General features: G+C 43.1%; 1 protein-coding gene across 3 annotated transcripts in view; it reads right to left on the bottom strand.

Moving 5' to 3' along the window:
- The window catches only part of sema3bl (sema domain, immunoglobulin domain (Ig), short basic domain, secreted, (semaphorin) 3bl), a 98,190-nt gene that overhangs the window by 16,062 nt on the left and 59,628 nt on the right, over positions 1 to 22,500 (bottom strand). For all 3 annotated transcript variants that reach the window (XM_083770167.1, XM_083770169.1, XM_083770168.1), the window contains 6 exons: positions 12,407 to 12,497; positions 8,753 to 8,869; positions 8,362 to 8,504; positions 6,770 to 6,884; positions 6,582 to 6,651; positions 6,092 to 6,236 (listed from right to left, as the gene is read on the bottom strand). In XM_083770167.1, the coding sequence (XP_083626293.1) occupies positions 6,092 to 6,236; positions 6,582 to 6,651; positions 6,770 to 6,884; positions 8,362 to 8,504; positions 8,753 to 8,869; positions 12,407 to 12,497 (681 nt within the window). The remainder of the gene's footprint in view (positions 1 to 6,091; positions 6,237 to 6,581; positions 6,652 to 6,769; positions 6,885 to 8,361; positions 8,505 to 8,752; positions 8,870 to 12,406; positions 12,498 to 22,500) is intronic.

Genomic DNA, 22,500 nt, shown 5'->3' with positions numbered 1-22,500 from the left:
GAATTAAGTGCCCCTCGGGGCACAGGTCTCCACCAGGATTGGCATTTAGATGAAATCTGAAGGACAAAAGAGTGTTGCACTTGCACATAAATGGGCCTCCTGGTGGCGCTCGAAAAGGCAGAATTGAAAAATGCAGGCAGGATTTCATTCCATGGGCTGTAGGGAGTGTGCACACGTTTTATGCATACAAAGTTTTATGCAAATCAGTGCATGTAAAGATGTGACTTGGCCTGTTCTACCGCCACCATGAGGCTGATTTTAAATTTTCAATTGGCATTGCTTCCTCACAGTTTAACTGCACTCGGTTCATGATTTGCAGCATTTTGTACAAAACAGGCCACTCCTGAAAACAATCTTAGCCAATCAGTGTAGAATCTGAGAAATCCAACAGACTCGTCTTGATCACATGACTACAGAGATCATGTGTACCGATTTGCGTGAGATTTGGGTGAAATCTGTGCGACTAATAAACAAATGTGTTTTGCAGAAATCGCCCTCATGGTTTCGCTATAACTGGGAGATGTGGAAAATGCAGGGAAAATGTTTTGCCATGGCCTCTACATACATCCCACAGTAAGAGGAGCTCCGGCACAATTAGATTAGCAACAATAAAATGGATAAAAGGACCTGAAGGTATCAAGTCTATACGTATCTGTGAGAGAAAGACAGACACTAAATACCTGTAATCCAATCCAATCCATGACAGACAGACAGACAGACAGACAGACAGACAGACAGACAGACAGACAGACAGACAGACAGACAGACAGACAGACAGACAGACAGACCGACCCAGAGTACCATCGGTGTGGGAGGATGTGGGAGATCGTAAGGTATCAAGTTTAAATCCTTTATGATGAAAAATACAGAAACAGAAAAAAATGGCTCAAATCAACCAGCTGAACAATATAACAGCACAGGGTAACATTCAGAGTAGATTACCACTGAATCCTCTCTCTCTCTCTCTCTCTCTCTCTCATTCTCTCCATTCTATCTTCAATCTTCCCAGCCCACTATACAGGATTTCTAATAGTTGAATTATTACATACATAGACATAGACTATACAGGCTTGTTGGACGTGTGCCTATTCGTATGGATTTAGTTTTTTACTGCCATTACTGTTACCTTCTATCCGATTTATCCCACTCCAATTCCACTGCCTATGATGCTACTACCAGTTATACTGTATGTCTGTATGTGACGATAAACACCTTGAATCTCTCTCTCTCTCTCTCTCTCTCTCTCTCTCTCTCTCTCTCTCTCTCTCTCTCATATAATATACTAGATATCTGTGATAGTGGATATTGTTTTGAACTATTTTAATCTTCAAAAATAGGTAAAACTAGCCAATCTACAACGACAATGTGAGCTTGTTGATCTCACAGTTTTTTTTTCCAAAATTATTTTTTAAACTGAAGAATTCAAATAATCAATTGATTGTCATAATGTAGTCTCCAACACAAACCATAAATGCCATTAACAATGAACAGAGTTTAATGTTTGTTTTGTCACAAACAAACATTAAATACCATTAACAATGAACAGAGTTTAATGTTTGTTTTGTCACAAACAAACATTAAATACCATTAACAATGAACATAGTTTAATGTTTGTTTGGCACAAACAAACATTAAATACCATTAACAATGAACAGAGTTTAATGTTTGTTTTGTCACAAACAAACATTAAATACCATTAACAATGAACAGAGTTTAATGTTTGTTTGGCACAAACAAACATTAAATACCATTAACAATGAACAGAGTTTGTTTTGTCTGTAACTGAGCAAATTGGCATACTGTATGCATGTTATGTTATGATATCGAGATGATGAAAAGGATTGGTAAAGCGCCCCTCACTTCACACGGGTGTGATTTTTATCATCACAATATTATTGAGGAATATTTTGATATTGGATTTTGCATAGTCCATATTGACCAGCCCTCTCTTCCCCCCCTCCCCCCCCCCCCCCCCCTCTCTCTCTCTCTCTGAAAGGAAAAGCCGGTTCAAGCGTGAGAGGGAGGATTTGTTTTTCTTTCTGTTCCTGTATTACTTCTGATTCACACACACACACAACACCCCCAAAGCCAGGACAGATATCCAGTTAGGACTAGAGGCTGAATCCCTCTCAAATGAACTGTAAAGACCATCTGAGAGGAAGGCAGAGATGAGCCTGTCAAAACAACACAAAGAGAGCCCTGTTAACCCCCCGCTGAGTCCCCACACAATTAGAGTCAATCTGAAAACAGGTGAGGGGTTACCTTAAGTATTACAGCCTAGCTTCTTCGTGATGAAAAAGAGACACAAAAACACTTTTAAAGCCAATCTAAATAGTTTCCTCAGAGTGCTGATAAGGAGAGTAAACGTTCGGGAAATCAAAACAGGATCACTCGAGACGAGAGATAATATCCACGTATAGGGGATCTCTTCCGAAGGAGCTTTGATGAAAAGGATTGAAAAAGGAGATAATGTGGGGGCAGACAAAATACCAGAAAAGCTTGGGGGTTTTTGTAGGTAAAAGGGAGACATTTGGGGGACGAGGTACAGTGTCTCCTGCACTCCGTTTCACTCTATTACCACCATTTACACCGCTCCTTCTCTCATTGCTTCCTTGTCACTCCATCCCTTCTTTCACTTGCTCTCGTATACTATAGGCTAACTGTCTTTCTCACTCCTCTTCATCTGTCTCCATCCCTAGTCTATCCCCTTCATACACTCTCTGTCCATCTTGTCTCTCTCTGTCTCTTTGCGTCCGTCCGTCCGTCCGTCTGTCTCTATCTCTCTGTCTGTTTATCTGTTTTACTCTGTCTGTCTGTCTGTCTGTCTGTCTGTCTGTCTGTCTGTCATGGGGTCATTCCAGTCCAGTTGTTCATCAGAGAGCCAGGGAAGTGAAACCACAGACATTATTCACAATGTCTCCTGTCCTTCCTATGGGCTCTCATTTAGCCTGGTAATCAAGAGGAATTGCATGCTGGACGTGTGTGTGTGTGTGTGTGTGTGTGTGTGTGTGTGTGTGTGTGTGTGTGTGTGTGTGTGTGTCTGTGCATGTGTGTGTGTGTGTGTGTGTGTGTGTGTGTGTGTGTGTGTGTGTGTGTGTGTGTGTGTGTGTGTGTGTGTGTGTGTGTGTGTGTCTGTGCATGCGTGCATGTGTGCGTGTGTAACAGAGCATGGCAGAGGTCTGTTGAGAGAAGAGATATAAAACAGGTAACAGTCTGTACTGTTATGTATACAGTAACCACAGCTGGACCAACTCAGTTTACTTTAGGCTACTGATATGCGTGTGCGTGTGTGTGCATGCGCGCGCGTGTGTGTGTGTGTGTGCCACTAGTCAGTAGTCTCAGTGGTTCAGTAGTGGGGGTCGTGGTGTATTTGGTTTGGCAGGGCTGCGCATCAAGCACACCGGGACATTTCCCTGTTTTTTCCTCTCTTTCTCTCTCTCTCTCTCTCTCTATCGTCATATAAAATGTCTAAAAATGTAATTGGAAAAATGTACCGATGTAGTCACTGCACACGTTCCATTTCTACCGCATCCTGCTGAAATGCTGCCACACATTCTTCCCCTCAAAACAAAAACAAAACAATGGTATCTTGTTCTCCGTCCAGCTGTCACATGGAGCGGTCTGGTAACTAGCTGCGTGTCACACACGTCACATGGAACGCTCCGCTGCTAAATCACACATTTAATTTGTGGTGCAACAGCTTGTATTGCGCAAGTCTTGACTTTGAAGCAATTCCATGCTATCACTACTAGGCTAGCACTCCCTGTGAACGCAAATGTGTAATCTAACTATATGCACCAAGTCTCTGTGTGTGTGTGTGTGTGTGTGTGTGTGTGTGTGTGTACGTCTGTAATCCACGTAACTCGTGAACCCTTCGCCCCACCGACTTCAAATACGACACACGCGTTCCACCGCAGGGAGTGCAGTGCCCGGTGTCGAGTCGGTCGGACCCACGGTTTTCCAGAACCGCCTCTGCCCGGGTCTGGACCAGGCCCCTGCCCAGTGTCTATATATGGAGCTGGCCTATTCTGACATCATTCTGACGTCTGCATAGACTCCATATTTGGGCATGCCGGACAAATAACTCCATATATGGGCATAAAAGGGACACGGACATAATATCTGTGTGGGGCATGCATTTCCAACCTGCATCGTTCCAAGTAGGCTATAGTGCCCAACGGGCACCCCTGCAGAGGCTCCAACGGGGGCCGCTCTAGTACTAATAAAATGCATCATTATTATCAAGTACAGAATGTAGTGAGAAGGTGGTGCAACTGGATGGTTTTTCATTTTTGGCATGGTGTTAGGTATGGGCATAAGGTTTTCAAAAACCATAGCAAACTAGTTGGGCTCACCCTCTAGTGGTCCGTTTGCACTGAATCCTATGTTAAATAGGCCAGCATTGGATTCATTGCAAACAGACCACTAGGGGGCGAGACCAACTGGTTTCCGATGGTTTTTGAAAACAGTATGCCCATACCTAACATCATGCCAAATATCTAAAACTTGTCACCAAGTGCATAATTGATGTGATTTTTTACATCATTTTTTACAGCTTCATAGGCATTTTAAGCAGCTCTCTTAAATCTTGAAAATTATGCCTTTCCAGAAGTTATTATTTCCTACATTTTTAGTATGTTATTTACTAGGGGGTGAAACTGAGCCCAACTCGTTTGCGATGGTTTTTGAAAACTTTATGCCCATACCTAACACCATGCCAAAAACTCAATTTTAAAGAATTGGGACCCAGCTAGAAGGATGTCTGTTACAGATCCAACAACTCTATACACAGTAGTAGTCAACATTTGTTGTTTTTAAATGTGCTCATTTAAAAATATATATAATTAAATTTATTTAGTAGGCTATGCCAGATTACTACAAAGTACAATCCTGTGTGAATGTATTGGTACCTCTGAGGGTGTACAGTTGTACACATGGAACCAATTGGACCCATGGAACTGAATGAACTCTTGACTTATGGATGCATCGTGTTCAATGTGTTAAATTAACATTCACGATTTGACTCAGTGTTTACAGAACCAACGTATATGGACGGCTTCCATAACATATAATGCATTTTATTAAACATTGGATCTGTATAATCTGTTGAATGTCATGTCATCATCACCCCATGCTGTGTGCTGTGTTTAAATCACATTTGAAAACTCCCTTGTACTCCTTGGTTTTAGAAGATTCGGACTGAGAGTTGTTGCACCCTCTATGTGTTTTTCTAGCCTGGTTAATAAACCAGACTAATATCGCACGGACCGCGGGATATTAGTCTGGGGAGGCTCAGCTTGGATGTCATTTCCAAGGGGGGCGGGTTGAAACATTTTCTCATTGACGCAATTGGTCAGAGCTACTGTCAGTCAAAGGTCTCAAGCATTGAAAGTCACTGTACCAAAGCCCGCCCATATTGCATACCGTGTCCCGTTTGGCCGCCCCATTTATCTGGTGTAGGAAATGGGCGTACAATTCCAGAAAGCCTCTCCAGACCGTAATCCGCCGGCAGGCAATTTTTTTTTTTGCCAACGGCTGATTCGGTCTGGTTTATTAACCAGGCTAGTGTTTTTCCCCCCTTGTCTATTGTCAATGGTTTTAATTTTAGTATTTCATATTTGTTTACTGGGTGTACAGCACTTTGATTCAACCCTGTTGTTTTAAATGAGCTCTAAAAATATAGAGCACAAATAGCGAAATAACGGTGAACATGTGGACTTCTCGCGGTCGTGAAGTTCGAGTCAAAATCAGGCCGTAAAAAGACCGGGTTGTCAGACATAGCTAGGATGATCAAATGTGACACTGATGAGCGGTTGCTCCAACAGTTGAACTTGAAGCACCCCAGGGCGCTCCGCCAAAAAAAATGCTGGACGCATTGGTTAGAGGAGCACAACAGCATGTCTTTACCATATAAATGCATGGCAGAAAGGCGCTGGCATGCAGCACACACACACACAAAACATTCTGTGGACGAGGCGCCTTAGGCTGAATGTATACGAAAGTTATGTCTAGCAGTGTATCAACACCTCATAGATGTGGTAAAATAATGCATTAAAGTAGTCTATAGTGTATTCCAGTATAGTTCACTCACCACCCCAGGTCTTGGGTAGGGCACCCTGCCCTCGTAGGCTCCCCACTGGTAGTCGGGAGCCTCTTTATGAGCGAAGGGGCCGTTGAACGCCTCTCTGATGTCAGCCATTCGGTACACACACACCGCGAAGCCCTGGAACACATTACTGGAGAGGGATGGGACCGTTTATTGGACTGCTATTGATAAATCAAACCAATATGACTTGGACAAAAACAGCACTTGCGCGTGGATCAGTAATACGACTCAGCCATGGGGATTTATTTTATCTCCCCAAAGATATCTTTAGAGCTTTAGATTCACATGGACTTTATCATCTGGGAAAATTTAATGAAGAGCATTTTTACACTTTATGATGAATGATGATATTATGGATAGATGAATTATCCAGTGGCTACGTGGCGTGACAGAAACAAAAACCTGAAACTAAGTGTGCGTGCATGTGTGTGTGTGTGTGTGTGTGTGTGTGTGTGTGTGTGTGCGTGTGTCTTACCTGATGGTGCTGAAGATAGCGTACACATCTGGGTTTCTCTCATCTTTAGTCGTCAACAGGAATACATCCTCTGTTTTACAAACCAACACAAATACCAGTCAGTGTCTGCAAGTGTGGGATTTTGCATGTGTGTGTGTGTGTGTGTGTGTGTGTGTGTGTGTGTGCGTGTGTGTGAACCCGCTTCTTACCCAGTTGGTTGAAGTGTGTGTCAATGCCATGAGGTCCTGGTACAGAACAGACCAGTCTGGCTTTGATGAAAGTACTCCATTTATTCACCAGCACTCTCTGTCCTCCTACATCATTCTGGTGAAGAGAATGCACGCAAGCACGCACGCATACACACGCACACAAAACATAAAGCATCATTAGCCTACAGTGCACTATCTACAGTCTATCATTGTTACTTTCTTAACCACTCGAGAAGACCTATATACACAGTAAAAAATAACGTTGCTGATAATGACATGCCCGAGAATCTAGAAACACAATGAATACCAACACACACAGTAGTTCTTTATGATAGTGTAAGTACAGTAGTGCCCTGCGTGAGCTCCTCTCTAAAAAAATATAATAATAATAATTGAATCGCTGACATGCCTTTAGGTTTTTCTGGTACATAATTATAAAAGTTACATTATTTCAAAACTTTTGGTGCAAGGCGCAGAGTTACACTGCTCATCATCAATATCACAAAAATGTGTTATTTTAAATGAGAGTCAGAGGTTATGGAAACGCTGACAGTGTTTTTCTGCTCAAAGGATTACAGTGCAGAGGACAACTACACACAGGGACTCCAAATGGACAGGAGGGATGTAATGAGGATCAGTGGTGGTGATTGCTTTCTTGGCATTAGGAAGCACTGATGACTGTGTTTGGATGTGCCTGATATAGAACAGACAGCACGACTACAATATGCCAATAATGAAGAGAGAGAGAGAGAGAGAGAGAGAGAGAGAGAGAGAGAGAGAGAGAGAGAGAGAGAGAGAGAGAGACATCACAGTGTAAGAGAAAGACAGAGAAGGAAGAAGGGATTGTGAGAAAGAGGGAAAAAAAGAAGGGACCAGAAAAGGACAGAGTGATGTATGGAGGAAAGGAGGAGGAGGACAGTCAGTGTGACATGTGCTGCATTGACTTCTGGCACAGAAGCCTGTTCGGGAACACCTGCTGCTATGTGTGTGTGTGTGTGTGTGCGCACGCACAAGCAGACGTGCTTGTATGTATTTTCAGTGCGGTTACGGAAGAAATGTCGTTGCGTGAAAGAATATGGGACAGAGAGAGTGACATGTGTGAGATCACGGCGTGGGAATTACACTATAGCCACCTGACAGCTGCGTGTGCGTGCGTGCGTGCGTGTGCGTGCGTGCGTGCGTGCGTGCGTTTCTGGGGGAGGTAAAGTACATAATAATTATCATTGCTAAATATTGGCAAGCTTTCATAGTCTCCATTGTCCCTGAGAAAGGTTTCCAATGTGTGATAATAACATCATGAGCCTCCTCTGTGCCAGCACAGTGATGCCATTGCTAATTCTACGTGACCGTGTCCAAACTCTGATATCTCATGAATTATGACCTTATCTGCTTGAGCCAGTTGTGAATCACAGTACGTAAGCATATTGATATCCGTGATACGATGACCATCAACACTAGAGAGACTGACACTGATACGAGATGCATGTTATCTCACTGTTAACTAGCCTATGCAGACAGACAGATCATTTGTCATTTTAGACATGACCTTGCCATAATGTAACCGTGCAGCGTGTCATCACATGGTGACTCACCGCACACACTCGTCCTATGCGGGTGTGTATGGCCCCCTCCCTGTCCCCCGCCTCGGACGCCTTCTCCGTGAAGAAGAAGTAAACCTTGTCGTCGTCCCTGTCATCGCTGTCTGGGATGAGGTGGGCCGCTACGAACCTGGGGTCTGGGGAGACGAGGGAAGGAAGCAAAGTTCAAGAGACTTACGGAGGACGGGAGTCACAGAGAGAGACGGTTCAAGAAGGGAACATGCACACAATAAGCAGAAATGAAACGGGACAAATACAATTTAACTCTGAAAGTGTATAAATGTAACCAAATGGACTTGGTCCACGGGTCCACCTTGCTTCCATTTGTTTACTCTCTTGAATGAACACACAGGAATCATTTTGTGTGGGTTTTTTTTAACAATACCATGCAACAGTTTCTGGTCCGTCTCTGTCCTCATGGTGGAACGGCCTCCCATACTCCGGAAGATCACAGAGTCTCTGCCCAGGAAGTCTGCTGTCAGCCCGGCGTACAACTCCCCACCTTGTAGGGAAACAGAGGAGACATGTGTTGATTTCGTCGACTAAAACTAAGACGAAATATGTTCATCGACTACCTTTTTCCACTGACAAAAACTAAATGGAAACTAAATTAAAACTATAAGCTATGATGACTAAAACTATGACTAAATATATTGACAATTTCGTCAACAAATAAAAACTAGACTAAAATGTTAGGAAGGGACTATAGTGGACAAGAGATCCAGTATAAGTCATTTTACAATCCGTTGCATGCTGAAAATAGCCAATCTAATAGCCAACACGTCGCGTCACGTGTTGTGAGCTTGTAGATCAGCTATTTTCAGCAAGTGAAAAAAACAGTCATTATGACGGCATTAAGGCCCACCAAAATACATTTTAGTCGACTAAATTGTAGATTTAGTCGACTAAAGTCTTATGATATTTAGTTGACTAAAACTAGACTAACACTAAAACATTCCAGGTGACTAAAATGTGCCAATTCAAGAGACTATGACTAAAACTAAAATCAAAATGTGCTTCCAAAAACAACACTGGAAGGAGACAAGGGGAGGCAGAGACAGGGAGGGAGACACATCATTCCCACATCGTGACAGCAGGAAACAGAGAGAGAGGGACAATGCGGGACAGACACACAGGCAGTGAAGGACAAAGGCCAGACAGAGGAAGAAAGATTGACCATGAGGGACAGGCACACAGGTAGACAAGAGGAACAAAGAGAGAGTGAAGGAGAGCTCCAGACAGAGAGAGAGACATACACACAGAGAAAAGGACAAACGCAGGTCAGACAAATCCCCAGCTGAAACACGACTCTCACATCCTCCAGTGAGGCTCTGATCACTCTCATCTACAGAGGTGGTAGTAGCCTAATGGTCTCAAATCAGTGAGCGTGAGATTGGAAAATGGCCAGTTCAAATCCCCATACGGTCTGGGGAAACTCTGGGTGGAACTTAAGCCTTCTAGTATACTTCCTCCTGAGAGTGTAATTTTATAGAACACAAATTGAATAGACTTCGTGGTGAGTTATAATTTGAGCAATCTCTCAATCTTTCACTTGCACACACTCACACACACACTGTATTATTGGCCTCATTATAGAACGAATGGCCTTTTGACCAGTGTTGATTTCGTCGACTAAAACTAAGTGAAACTAAATGAAAACTAAGCTATGATGACTAGAACTAAGAGTAAATATACTGACAATTTCGTCAACAAATAAAAACTAGACTAAAATGTTAGGAAGGGACTAGTGGACAAGACATCCAGGATAAGTCACTTTACACTTGGTTGCATGCTGAAAATAGCCGATCTACAAGCTCACAACGCGTTACAGCACGACGTGTTGTGAGCTTGTAGATAAGCTATTTTCAGCAAGTGTAAAATCAGTCATTACGCCGGCATGTGATTGCATCAAGGCCCGCCAAAATACATTTTAGTCGACCAAAATCAACTGTAGAATGGAAGCGAAAACCCTTTGGTGTGGTTAGGGCTTTATTAAGACCACACACTAGATAGTATGTCCACACCCTACAGTATATTTATGTACATTTCATTCAGTGACCTTTTGAAAGTTTGTGGTGGGGGGGGGGGGGGGGGGGGGGGGGAGAGAATAAAGAAAGCAGCACATCACTAGTCCATTTCTGACAGACATCATACTAAAGCATAATAAAAACACTTGGATGGAAGTCCAACTTGTGACAGATTGTCTGTTGGTTAAACTCTGGAGAGTAAGACGATTCCTGATCGTCCTTCTTATCATTTGTGCCATTTGGCAAGAGTACAAGTACTGGATATGCACACACACGCACACACACACACACACACACACAGGAATACAGATGTGCATACAGATCCACGCATGTACAGTACTGTGTGTATATATACTGTATATATATAATATATATACACATAAACCCTTGCAAGAATGCATGGACATAAATACATATATTGCCACATACATACTGTACATGTGCATCCCTGCCCTGTGTGTAATCACACGCATGCATGCACGCACATGCGCACACGCACGCAGACACTAATAAGTGCTGACAGTGCATGTGTACTTATGCTCGGTCAGAGTCAGAGTGTGTTCAGTGTGAGGGATGCTGTAATTACAGAGAAAGGCAGAGATAAGAGGAACACATCAGAGGATCAGTGGCTGATGAATGAGACTTTCACCGGCTTCTATTGGTTCTTTATCTTGCTGTCTCAAACTCCTAGTGTGTTCATTTGTTTCCTGCACCGCTGTGTTCTTCTAATTCCCTCTCTCTGTCTCTCTGGGTGTACAGTTCTGTGTTACTATCCCTGTATCTCTGTCTCTCTGGGTGTACGGTTCTGTGTTACTATCCCTGTATCTCTGTCTCTCTGGGTGTACAGTTCTGTGTTACTATCTCTCTCTGTCTCTCTGGGTGTACGGTTCTGTGTTACTATCTCTCTCTGTCTCTCTGGGTGTACGGTTCTGTGTTACTATCTCTCTCTGTCTCTCTGGGTGTACGGTTCTGTGTTACTATCTCTCTCTGTCTCTCTGGGTGTACGGTTCTGTGTTACTATCTCTCTCTGACTCTCTGGGTGTACACTGTACAGTTCTGTGTTACTATCTCTCTCTGTCTCTCTGGGTGTACGGTTCTGTGTTACTATCCCTGTATCTTCTTGTGCTGTAGCTCAGCGCTTCCTTAGATTCTAATTTATATTTGTTCCACATTTAATATCTGGCTCTGTGTATATGTGTATATGTGTGTGTGTGTGTGCGCGCGTGCGTATGCATATTGAAACATCCACACTGCTTGCACTCAAGAGCACATAGACATAAAACATAAATGCATACATTTATTAATGCGCAAAAAGGCAAAATGGACACACACATTACACACCTAAAGATTGCTTGTCACTGTTTTAAATCAGAGGTATTTCACAACCTATAATGGAGAATGACACAAAGAGAGAAACACCCTGACTATTTAACCTAGTCAGCACAGAACCAGAATGTGCCTATGTGTGTGTGTGTGTGTGTGTGTGTGTGTGTGTGTGTGTGTGTGTGTGTGTGTGTGACATGAGAGGGTATGTGTATCTATGTGTCCATAGTACATTGTGTGTATCTCTGATGTCTTAACTTGTGAGCTGGCAGGCTTTATGTGCACATGTATCTGCGTGCATGCGTGCGTGCGTGCGTGCGTGCGTGCGTGCGTGCGTGCGTGCGTGCGTGCATGTCAGTCCCACAGAAATCTCCCCTAGCTGCCTTGGGGCAGGGTTATCATAACTTTCACAACACAGCCAAGATCTCCGTCAGAAGGTCAAGAAACTAACATGGAGAATTCCACTGTATGGCCTATTTTACCACTGTTAACTGTGACAGCTCTTATAAACAATGCTACACCAATCAATGGAAGATTCAATATAGAGTGTAGGTTCAAGTCTACACCATGACACATGATATTGTTATTGCACTACACAGTAAAAGTCATAATGTTAACTTAAAGCCACTTAAATGAACACAGTATTTGACTGTCTATAGAATAGATTTGATCCACACAGAGAGACATACCAGTGAATGTGTAGGCGAAGGGGAGGTTGGGGTCGTGTGGGACCTTGCCCCGTCCATTCTCCACGTTGGTAGGGTCCATGGTGAACACATGCTATGAAGAAAAGAGAAAGTGTGGTTTAGAACATATTTTTCACATATGTGACCAGTTCCAATGTTTGACGACACAAGTCGGTGCTAATGGAACTCCACAATTGACCAAAATACATACAATAATAGGTTGTGTCTTCTATCTAGAATATTGGCACTTCAAGGTGGGACATTATTTCAGCCATGGCCAAATCATGCCATGGTTAAATTCATTTTGTTCAATAGAATTTCATAGATTTTCATAGTTCTGAAGACCATAAGACATCCGAAAAGAAAAACAATGAAACAAAGCCCACAAAAGAGACAAAAGAGAAGGCAGATGTAGAGTTTATTTGAGTTCACACAGACGCCCATCTTCCAAAACAACGCTTTCTGTACGACTCGACAGACCAGGGAGAAGGGGCAGAAGAGTATAGCGTTTTTGATTCAGCCCAAGATGTGTGATTTAATCGCCCTTCCAATGAACTGGTTTGTTTGTCTGAGAACCAGGGGAAAGTCTGAGAAACAGGATGACGGAGCGGTGTAGCCACAGGGTCAGAGTTGAGGCCAGTCTCCAAGCCCATCCTGTTCACATTATAGATCTCGGGGGCTGACACTGTATAAAGGAAGTTGTAATGAAATATTTAAGAACTCTGTAAGGAAAAACAATTAAAATAAAAAAGTATTCAGCTCCCTGTTGCACTGCTTACCTTGCACATACAAACTACATGGCATTATATGAATGGGAGCTACATTCAGCTCACCCAAGGCATGGACTGTACTGAACACATTGCTTTGTTTCACCAAATGCAGAACCCCTGGTTGTGCGAGTCAACTCTTGATTTGATCCAGCAGCACCCAGGGAACAAGGGAATACGAAACTAGCATGAAAAATAAAATAAAAAAGGCCTTGATTTGATTTATTTCAGACCCATTATTTTCCCCCACTTTAGTGAGTTTTAACATGCCAGAAGAGTCCGGGTGTGAATGAAGGAAGGAAGATCAGGAATATTCAATTGCAAGGGGAATTAGGGAATATACGGCAACGGCAGAACCAAGGGGCTGCTTTCATCATTTAGAACCTCACGTTGCTTAATTGAGCCTTCCAAAAAAAGAGTGTGAGTGAAGTCAGCTCAGACCTGCAGAACCCCACTGTCCAGGGAATGGAGGACTGCTCAGATCGGGACCCAACTTTCCTCCAACTTCGGTGAGTTTGGTGCTGGTAAAACTAGTGCACCCCAAAGAGCATGAGTCAGTTAAGTTGAAAACAAAATCCAGAGAGTATGAGAGAGTTATAGCTTACTAGGGGCCTAATTACTTGCGCAAGCAGAGTGCGCAAGCACTGTAACCGGCTGCGTATGTCGGTGTTGTCAGTCGGCCAATCAGGGATTGGCTGATGACATAACTAAGGTACATTTGGTGATTGGCTGGGTATGTATTGGATTACATACTAAAGGATTTAGAACAGCAGTTGTTATAGACATTAGTCAGTAGCAGTACTTGCACGCTCTACTTGCGCACAAGTAGGCCATGTATGGCCTACATGTGTGCAAGGCGCAAGTTGGCCCCTCGACAGAGTTTCCATTGCTGTCAGATGGAAACCTTCTCTAAAACTATCTTTTTAGGAAATGGATCCAATATGGTTATGTACTCACAAGCCCTTGTTAATACTTGGTATTGGTTACAGTACATATTTATCAGAGCCTTAGATATAGACAGAGTTACGCAAACTGCGTTCACTTCATGGGGTCAGTCTATAATGTCTCTACATAGTCCTACATAGACTTCTATTGAGCATGGGGATTCACGACTGGGACAAGTCCTGGACCGGAAGTAGGCATGCAGAAATGCATTGGACTCAGGCAACAGCCCAGCTTTAATGATCTTAAATCCCTTTATTTTAGATTGTTTTGTAGTTACAGTACAACATAAACATTAAAGAGACTGTGTTGCACACATGCTTAAAATAGCTCTTATTTGCGCCGCCCTCGTTGAAAACAATGTATTTCCAACTCCAGCTTGTACCAGTTCAGGCTGCATGAACAGCGCTCGGTTTCTGCCCCCTCTATATCGTAACTCTTCTATTAGATGGCTCTGATTAATAAAACCCACAAACCCTCAGCCTGGTGTCCCTATACTGTCAATATCATTATAGGCAAACATGTGCAAAAATGTGTCGAAAGCTCACAATGTGTCACAACGTATTTATGAAAAGGGCGCTTTACCAACCCTTATCATCTTACACCATCGCGATATCATAACATAACATCATATGCCCGATTTGCTCAGTGACAGAAAAAACAAACATTCAACTTTGGCGAGTTTAGTGGCACAAGTTCAAACCCAACCAAATACCCCTGGGATTTAGAGAATCACATGCCACTGTGCTCGAGTGAAATACACTGCTCAACTGCTTAAGAAGTTTATTTGAGCACACGTACGTCTGAACAAACCTCCTTGCCCGTCAGTTAACCACAGTGTTCAAAAGGGCTTGGACACTATACATTAAGTTGAAAACAACATCGTTTCAACAGATTTTGTTTTATTGGGAAGCAAATCTAACCAAAGTGGGCTCGTTTCGGACCGCACGGACCGTGGTATGTGTTGGTGCTTATGGTGACTTGAGGAGCTTGAGGCCTAGTTTTGGGGGTTTATTTTTGATTGACCACCATTGGCCATGCTACCCTCATTTTGCTCATAGTGCAGTGTGCCAGAGAAGGTGAACTAAGTTCAGATCAACTCTACAGTGAGGCCACATGGAGTTATAGCAGCAGTATGAATTTATGAAAGCTCCATAAACACAGTTGACTTAAAACCCATTCTGGGTGGGAACCCCTTTTGGTGTTTTAAGCGTTATGTTATACTTTATAGCCATTGAAAAATAGCAGATCTACAAGCTCATAGCGCGGGACCGAGTGCTGCGCTACGAGCATAAAGGTCTGCTATTTTTTGAAAAATCGTGAAAATGCGGTATAAATCTTTGAATATATATTCTTTCGCAAATCTTTGCTTCTGGGGGAGTCACTGGAACAACATATTTTCAGATGGGAGTCGGCGGCCAAATACAGATAATTCTGGGGTACCTTAACATGAAAAAGGTTGAGAACCACTGACATAGAAACATAGGGTTTTTCAGAAAACTGTCAGGATTTAGAAGACATTTTGTAGAATGGAGCTCAGGTCTAAATGGATTAAGTGTCCCTCCAGTGAACCCTCCCTGCATGTGTCAGTGTGTCCGTTCCTTCCACTAGACAATGGAGTATTGTTACTGAGAGGGTGAGTCTGTGACGGTATAGAGGAGCCACTGGGGAGATGATGACATTGGAATCAGCTGGATAAAAATACACAATGCAAAAAAATAAAGGCACAGGGAACAATGCAATGCAACACACACTCCCACGCATTTATAATTTCTGTACGTGCAGCAGCGCACGGCGCGTGTTCAAAACCTCAAGCAGATGCTCACTGAGACCACTGTGGCGAAACACTGTCATACCAGTTCATGTTTACCTTTTCTTTAATGGAATCAACAGAATGAAAAATGCCAACGTCAGTTTGATCTCTCACACACACAGGTCACCTTGCTGGTGACCATGGATAATAATAGTTTGAATAACATTAGTCCGCTCCCCTTTATCAAAGTGAGACTGGATTTCCTTGGTTTTATAGTCTTTCCAGTAAAACATCCCTTCCGCTATCGCTCGCTCGCGCACGCGCACGCGCACACACACACACACACACACACACACACACACACACACACACACACACACACACACACACACACACACACACACACACACACACACACACACACACACACACACACACACACACACACACCTGATTCTTGTCCTCAGTACGACAGATGTTTTTTGGCCAACTATTTCAGGTCTGTTTTCTGTACAATGTGACAGTTTGGAGTAGCCGAAAGTCAGTCTTTTCCATGCATAGCCTACCACTTGCCATTTTATACACTCATATAATTCCATCATACATTTTCTGATAGTTTATTTTTGTTCAGTCTTAATCTTTTCTCCTCTTCTCTTGGTCTATTTCTCCCTATTTTTTTTTATTTTTTTTATCTGTGTGTAAGCAGTGTTTCTACTATTTATTTAAAAAACATTTTTTTTGTTTTAAAACCTATAACCTGTATTACTTTACTTTGTTGTACTTTGTATTACAATTACCGTGTATAACAACGCAATGTGACATAGCTCTGTTTACACAACGCTGTATCCCCTCCAACTTTATATACTTTCCGCATTTTCAACCGTACTACTATTTATTGTATTTTGACACTTTCTTTGGCAATGTAAACGTATGTTTTCGCATGCCAATAAAGCTCCTTTGAATTGAAATTGATTCAAGAGGGGTCCATTAATAAACAGCACTCATTTCTGGTTAGCGGTTGCGTAAAACATTTCCCCTCCATATTCTTCGCCACCTCTCTTTTACGTCATCTCGTCCATTCTGTTTCTGATTTGCTCACATTCCGCCGCATTTTTTTATTTCCATAACGACTATTTTTGGCTCGTCCATTTGTCATCCTCAAACTGTCAGCACCTCTTCCTGCTCTCTGGTTGCCGAGGGCCCCTCCCTCCAGAGCTCTCTCTCTCTCTCCTATGTGAATGTGTGTTGACTCTTTAAGTGTGTGCGTGTGCGTGTGCGTGCATCACGATGTTCCCTGTGTAGCTGATTAGTGACTGTCCAAGTCACTTTGTTCACACACTGCCAAACCAAATACACATAAACCCACAATGGCAACTGAAACCCACCCAGCCACCAGCGCACGCACACGCACACGCACGCACGCACGCACGCACGCACGCACGCACGCACGCACGCACGCACGCACGCACACGCACACACACACACACACACACACGCACACACACACACACACACACACACACACACACACACACACACACACACACACACACACACACACAGAGAGAGACCTACAGTAAGTGAGGCGTACAGTATCACCATACAGCAGCCCAGCTGTGGTTATTATTTTACAAAGATATAGAGATGCTCTTAAACTCTCTCTGCCAAGCCTAATACACCATAAGAATGCACGCGCAATGTCCCCTCCGTTTCTCTCTTTCGCTCCCCTCGTCTTTCTTCCTCTCAGAGCTAAACTAAACTCCTCTTTCAACATGCGTGCCTCTTCCAATCTCTCCTCTTTTCCCCTCACGTCTTCCCCACCTCCATCCTTTTCCCACCGTCCCTAGCTCCCGTTCTCCCCCCTCTCTCTCTCTCTCTCTCTCTCTCTGGGGACAGCATGGGAAGCGAGCTCCCTCCTTTCATCTCTGCCCCTTCTCCTCTGTCTCCATCTCGACCACCACAATACCTCCTGAACATCTGTCAACACAGGAGAATGGAATGATGGAGATATAAATGGAATGAAAGAAAGAAAATGAAAAGGCTAAATAAAGCAACTTCAAAGTCCTGAACGATCGTTTACACCAGACACAAACACATACTTAGGAGAAACAAACTATAACGGAAGATCAAACAAAGTAGATGTCTGGTGGTCTTTAACGAGACGTGCACACATCAGAAGAAACAATAACGGGAAAAATGACCAGTTTTCACATCGTCCTCCACATGCAACACAATAATGCATACACACAAACAGACACATAAACACACTAAACAAGGAGGGAAAAATACCGTTAGCCCACACAAGCAGGGAGAGAGAAAGACAGACAGACAGACAGACAGACAGACAGACAGACAGACAGACAGACAGACAGACAGACAGACAGACAGACAGACAGACAGACAGACAGACAGACAGACAGACAGAGACTGAAACATTTAACTCACAGAGGACAAGGGACAGAGAGAATAGAAAGAGAGAGAGGAAAGAAAGAATTATGTTTGTTTATCCTTCATGCTATCCAACTCTGGCAATCAAATTTCCATCATCCATGATTTCACCCCCTCTGACTCCCGACAATCTACATCCCAGCTGAAGACAATCATTGCCTTTTATTTCCCTTTGCCTATAAACACTGTATTGTCATGTATGTTATTATTTTATAGTATTATGGTATAGTGACATTTAGTGATCACATTCCCTACAGAAAAGTTTCGTAATCTCAATAACATAAAATCTAACGTCTAATCCAATACATCTGATAGGAGGACGCCTGCCTGACATCCTCCCAATGTATGAATGAATGGACCATTGTAGCTAAGAGCACTGCACGCTTTGAGTAGCATAGAAAAGCGCAATAAATGACTATGTTCTCTCATGGCTGAATGGGTAGAGAGGCCGCCTGGGTGACACAAGGTCCCTGGTTCAATTCCAAGCTGTCGAAATGTCTCTGAACACTTAAAGGTTTCATGACATTAAATTTCCTTTATTTTAGGTTTTATGACATCAATTACACCCAAAAAACCTAAACTTTGAACATTCAGTGAATTTTCTGGGGTCTGAAGTTTTCTTATTTTTATGTCACAATCCCTTTAATCCTCAACTACCCCCCCCACCCCCTCCCTGAACTCAAGTTTGACCACTGAATTCATCCCGTGGAGACAAATAGGCAGAGTTGTACCTGGACGCGTGTTCATATTTTGGGTGAACGTGAACTGAACGTACTGCTTGATGAACGTCATTGTGAACGCGGTCCTTTCTGGCGTGTGTTAACGTCACTTTTTCACGTTCAACTTCGTTCAAGAGTGAGTGTTTCCATAGATCCATCCAGGCGAATCCCCTGCTAAAACACACCCTAAACAGGCCTTAATATCTAGCGGAACCAATAAGTCCTTATCCGACACAAATTAACTAAACTTTCTCAGCCGTAGAATTTCACTGGAGCGCGCAGCGCGCAACTGCATGATGATCCTGTCATGCAGTCAGACAGGCAGCAGACACAGAACATCCCGACTCCCGACCCAAACACTGATGAAACTTGTGGTTTGGTATATGTCCATATCGCCTTGAACGGCCAACAAAATACATCTCCCTCCAGTTCCCACAGACAAGTGAAGCGCAGCAATACATTATTTATTCTTTGTCGTACAAAGTATTCCGTGCTGAAAATAGGTGATCTAAAGCTCACAATGATTCGTGTCCGCGACGCGTTGTGAGCTTGCAGATCAGCTATTTTCAGCACGCGGAGATGAGCAGGAGAAACAGCATTCAGAAACTTTTGCCTTCACAATAAAAGCATGCAGCTTTCACAAGTGTACCCATAAAAAACAAGGAAAATGATTAAGAATTATATTATTTCCAAAATGTAATTTTTTTTATAAGGAATTAATTTGGAAAATGGTAATGGAGATATTGTAAAAGTTGTCACATTTTCAATCCCAATTTCCCAAAGGTTGGAGTTCATTCCCAATAGCAGACTTTCTTCCTATAATGGGCTGTGGCAATATTAAAATAATAATTTAAAAAAATAACGAAAAATATTTTTTTTGGAACCATGAACTTTAGTTAAAAATTTTGAATGATGAACTACGAACTGAACGAGTTCATTTTTAAAATGTTGAAATGTGAACTGAACTAGTTCATAAAATAAAGAACCAACACTGCAAGTAGGTCTAATTGTTATTGGCTACGTAGTTTATTACGTAGTATATGGGATGCATAGCAAGTGCTACCTAAGATACTACTGTAAGTACTGTATCACATGATGAAATATCATATTTAGCATGTTGAAGAGTAAACAGCACTGGAAAAGTACTGCAGAATTATCACATCTCTCATGATATCTTTCAGTATAGTTTAGCTTTGATCTGTGTCAGCCTGTATTTTTATACTTTCACTGTGTGTGTGTGTGTGTGTGTGTGTGTGTGTGTGTGTGTGTGTGTGTGTGTGTGTGTGTGAGAGAGAGAGACATGCATGCACTTACATTATGTTTCTCTAATTTGTCATCAACTCAAACTCTGAATCTTTCAATATCTTTCATCAGTTCCCTAAATGATTATTTAAATAGGCTATACAGTATACTGTATGTGTGTGTGCGCGTGCGTGTGTGATTGAGTGCATGCTTGCGTGCGTGCAGGCCTGAATCAACCTGTATATCATTGCTGATTTGGGTGTTTATCCCTGAATGTCTGTCATCGTATTTGTATAATTTGTGTGCGAGCATATTAAGTTAAGTTATATACCGTGTGTGTGCATGTGAGCGTGCGAGAGAGAGAGAGAGAGAGAGAGAGAGAGAGAGAGAGAGAGAGAGAGAGAGAGAGAGAGAGAGAGAGAGACAAGCATGTGTGTGGGAGGCCTGGATTTCTGGATGCTGTCATTGAAACAGTGGTTTATTTGCTCAGCTCTGATGCTGCTCAGAAAGCTGTGTCACTCACCATGGGGACCCCTGATTGTATGTGTATACGTGTGTGTGTGTGTGTGTGTGTGTGTGTGTGTGTGTGTGTGTGTGTGTGTGTGTGTGTGTGTGTGTGTGTGTGTGTGTGTGCGCGCGCATGCCGTGTGCATGTGTGTGTAAGCCTATGTGAAAAGGGTAGACAGAGAGACATACAAACAGACACAGAGCCAACAGACATGTCGACAGACATATAGAGGAAAACTATGAAAAGCCAGCAACAGACGAAATTATGATGTACCTGTGTATGTGTGTGTGTGCGTGCGTCTCCCCTTAACGGAGATGAAACACTGCAGAGGTTAAGGGTCATCCCACCCAGGGTCCAGTCCGAGCGGTCATGACCCTCGCTCCCTGGGGAGAGGTCAGACAAACAGAAGCAATGATTGGTTCTGGACCCGTGAGCGACTGCTTAAATAAACGGACAGGAGTCCCACAGAGTGAGACTGGAACTACGTGAAAAATACATGGTGTGTGACGCACGCACGGTCGTCGGTCGCACACGCACACGCAAGATCTCAGTCAGCAATTTTTGTACCAAAAGCGGTGGTCTCAAAGTCAGACGCAGTCTGAATATAGTCGATCTATAGACCACAACGCTTCGTGGACGCGATGGATTGTGACTTCGTACGACAAAGTATATAAGCGCACACACATCTTTAACTCGTTCTCTCTCGCTCATGGAACACATAAAAAAGCCACCTTGAGGGCAGAGACTGTGCCTCCTTCACTTTTCACAGATTCCTTTTGACAATCCAGGGAGGTGAGCTGCTAGGCTTATAGAGCCACAACGCCAGCATCTCTGCCGGCCTGTTTCTCCACATGTCCTATAACCGCAACCATGGGGCCTACCGCTGCCCCATGCATACGCCAACCCTGGATTTCATTTTCTTTCTTTCTCAAAAGGGAGACACAAGAGAACAGACGCACGCACGTACAGCCACCACAGAGATTGACCATTGTATATTGTTGTAAGTGTACTCTATCTGTGCATTTTTTTTCTCCATTTCATTTGTGTTTCCATCGCATGTCTGAAAGCCCAGACATTAAAACCACAGTGAGGTTGACAGATGGATAAAAAGATACAGAGTGACAGAAACGCTGAGCTATAACAAACAATGCGTTCCTATATGCATGAACAGACAGAAACGCACATGTACGCACGCACACATCCTTTTTTTCTTTTGAAGGCTTTCTACTCATTCCCATTGATTACATTAAACACTCTTAGACCCTCTACTTGGTAGATCGAGTTCCCACAGGATCTACACTACAAACTAGAGATGTCCCAATACTGTATCAGTATCGGAAAGGTATCGCTATCGCCCCTAATTTGACATATCGGGTCATATCGGTATCGCCGAATATGCCAGTCTAACCACCAATCCGACACATTGGTAAGGGGTTGACACTATGGCAGGTAAATAAAATGTTGGGGCATGTGGAGTTTGCTTTCGAGTTGTGCACATTTGAGTGAGGAGTCTGCTAAAAACACAACACGAGATATATAGCTAGATAGCTATAAACTCAACACGAGATCACAACACTGGTATCAGAATTTGGTATCAGATCGGCTAACACAGAAATTGTGGTATCAGGATCGGAAACGATCGGGACATCCCTCTACTCGCCGAGCTGCAAGATCACAATGCATATTTTCACTAAATGTTCATCCAAAGATATGGAAGG

This window comes from Protomyctophum parallelum, assembly GCF_964188405.1.
Source record: "Protomyctophum parallelum genome assembly, chromosome: 7".
Lineage (NCBI taxonomy): Eukaryota > Metazoa > Chordata > Actinopteri > Myctophiformes > Myctophidae > Protomyctophum > Protomyctophum parallelum.
The sequence above is the reverse complement of the archived record's forward strand: the minus strand, read 5'-3'. Positions and strand labels throughout refer to the sequence as shown.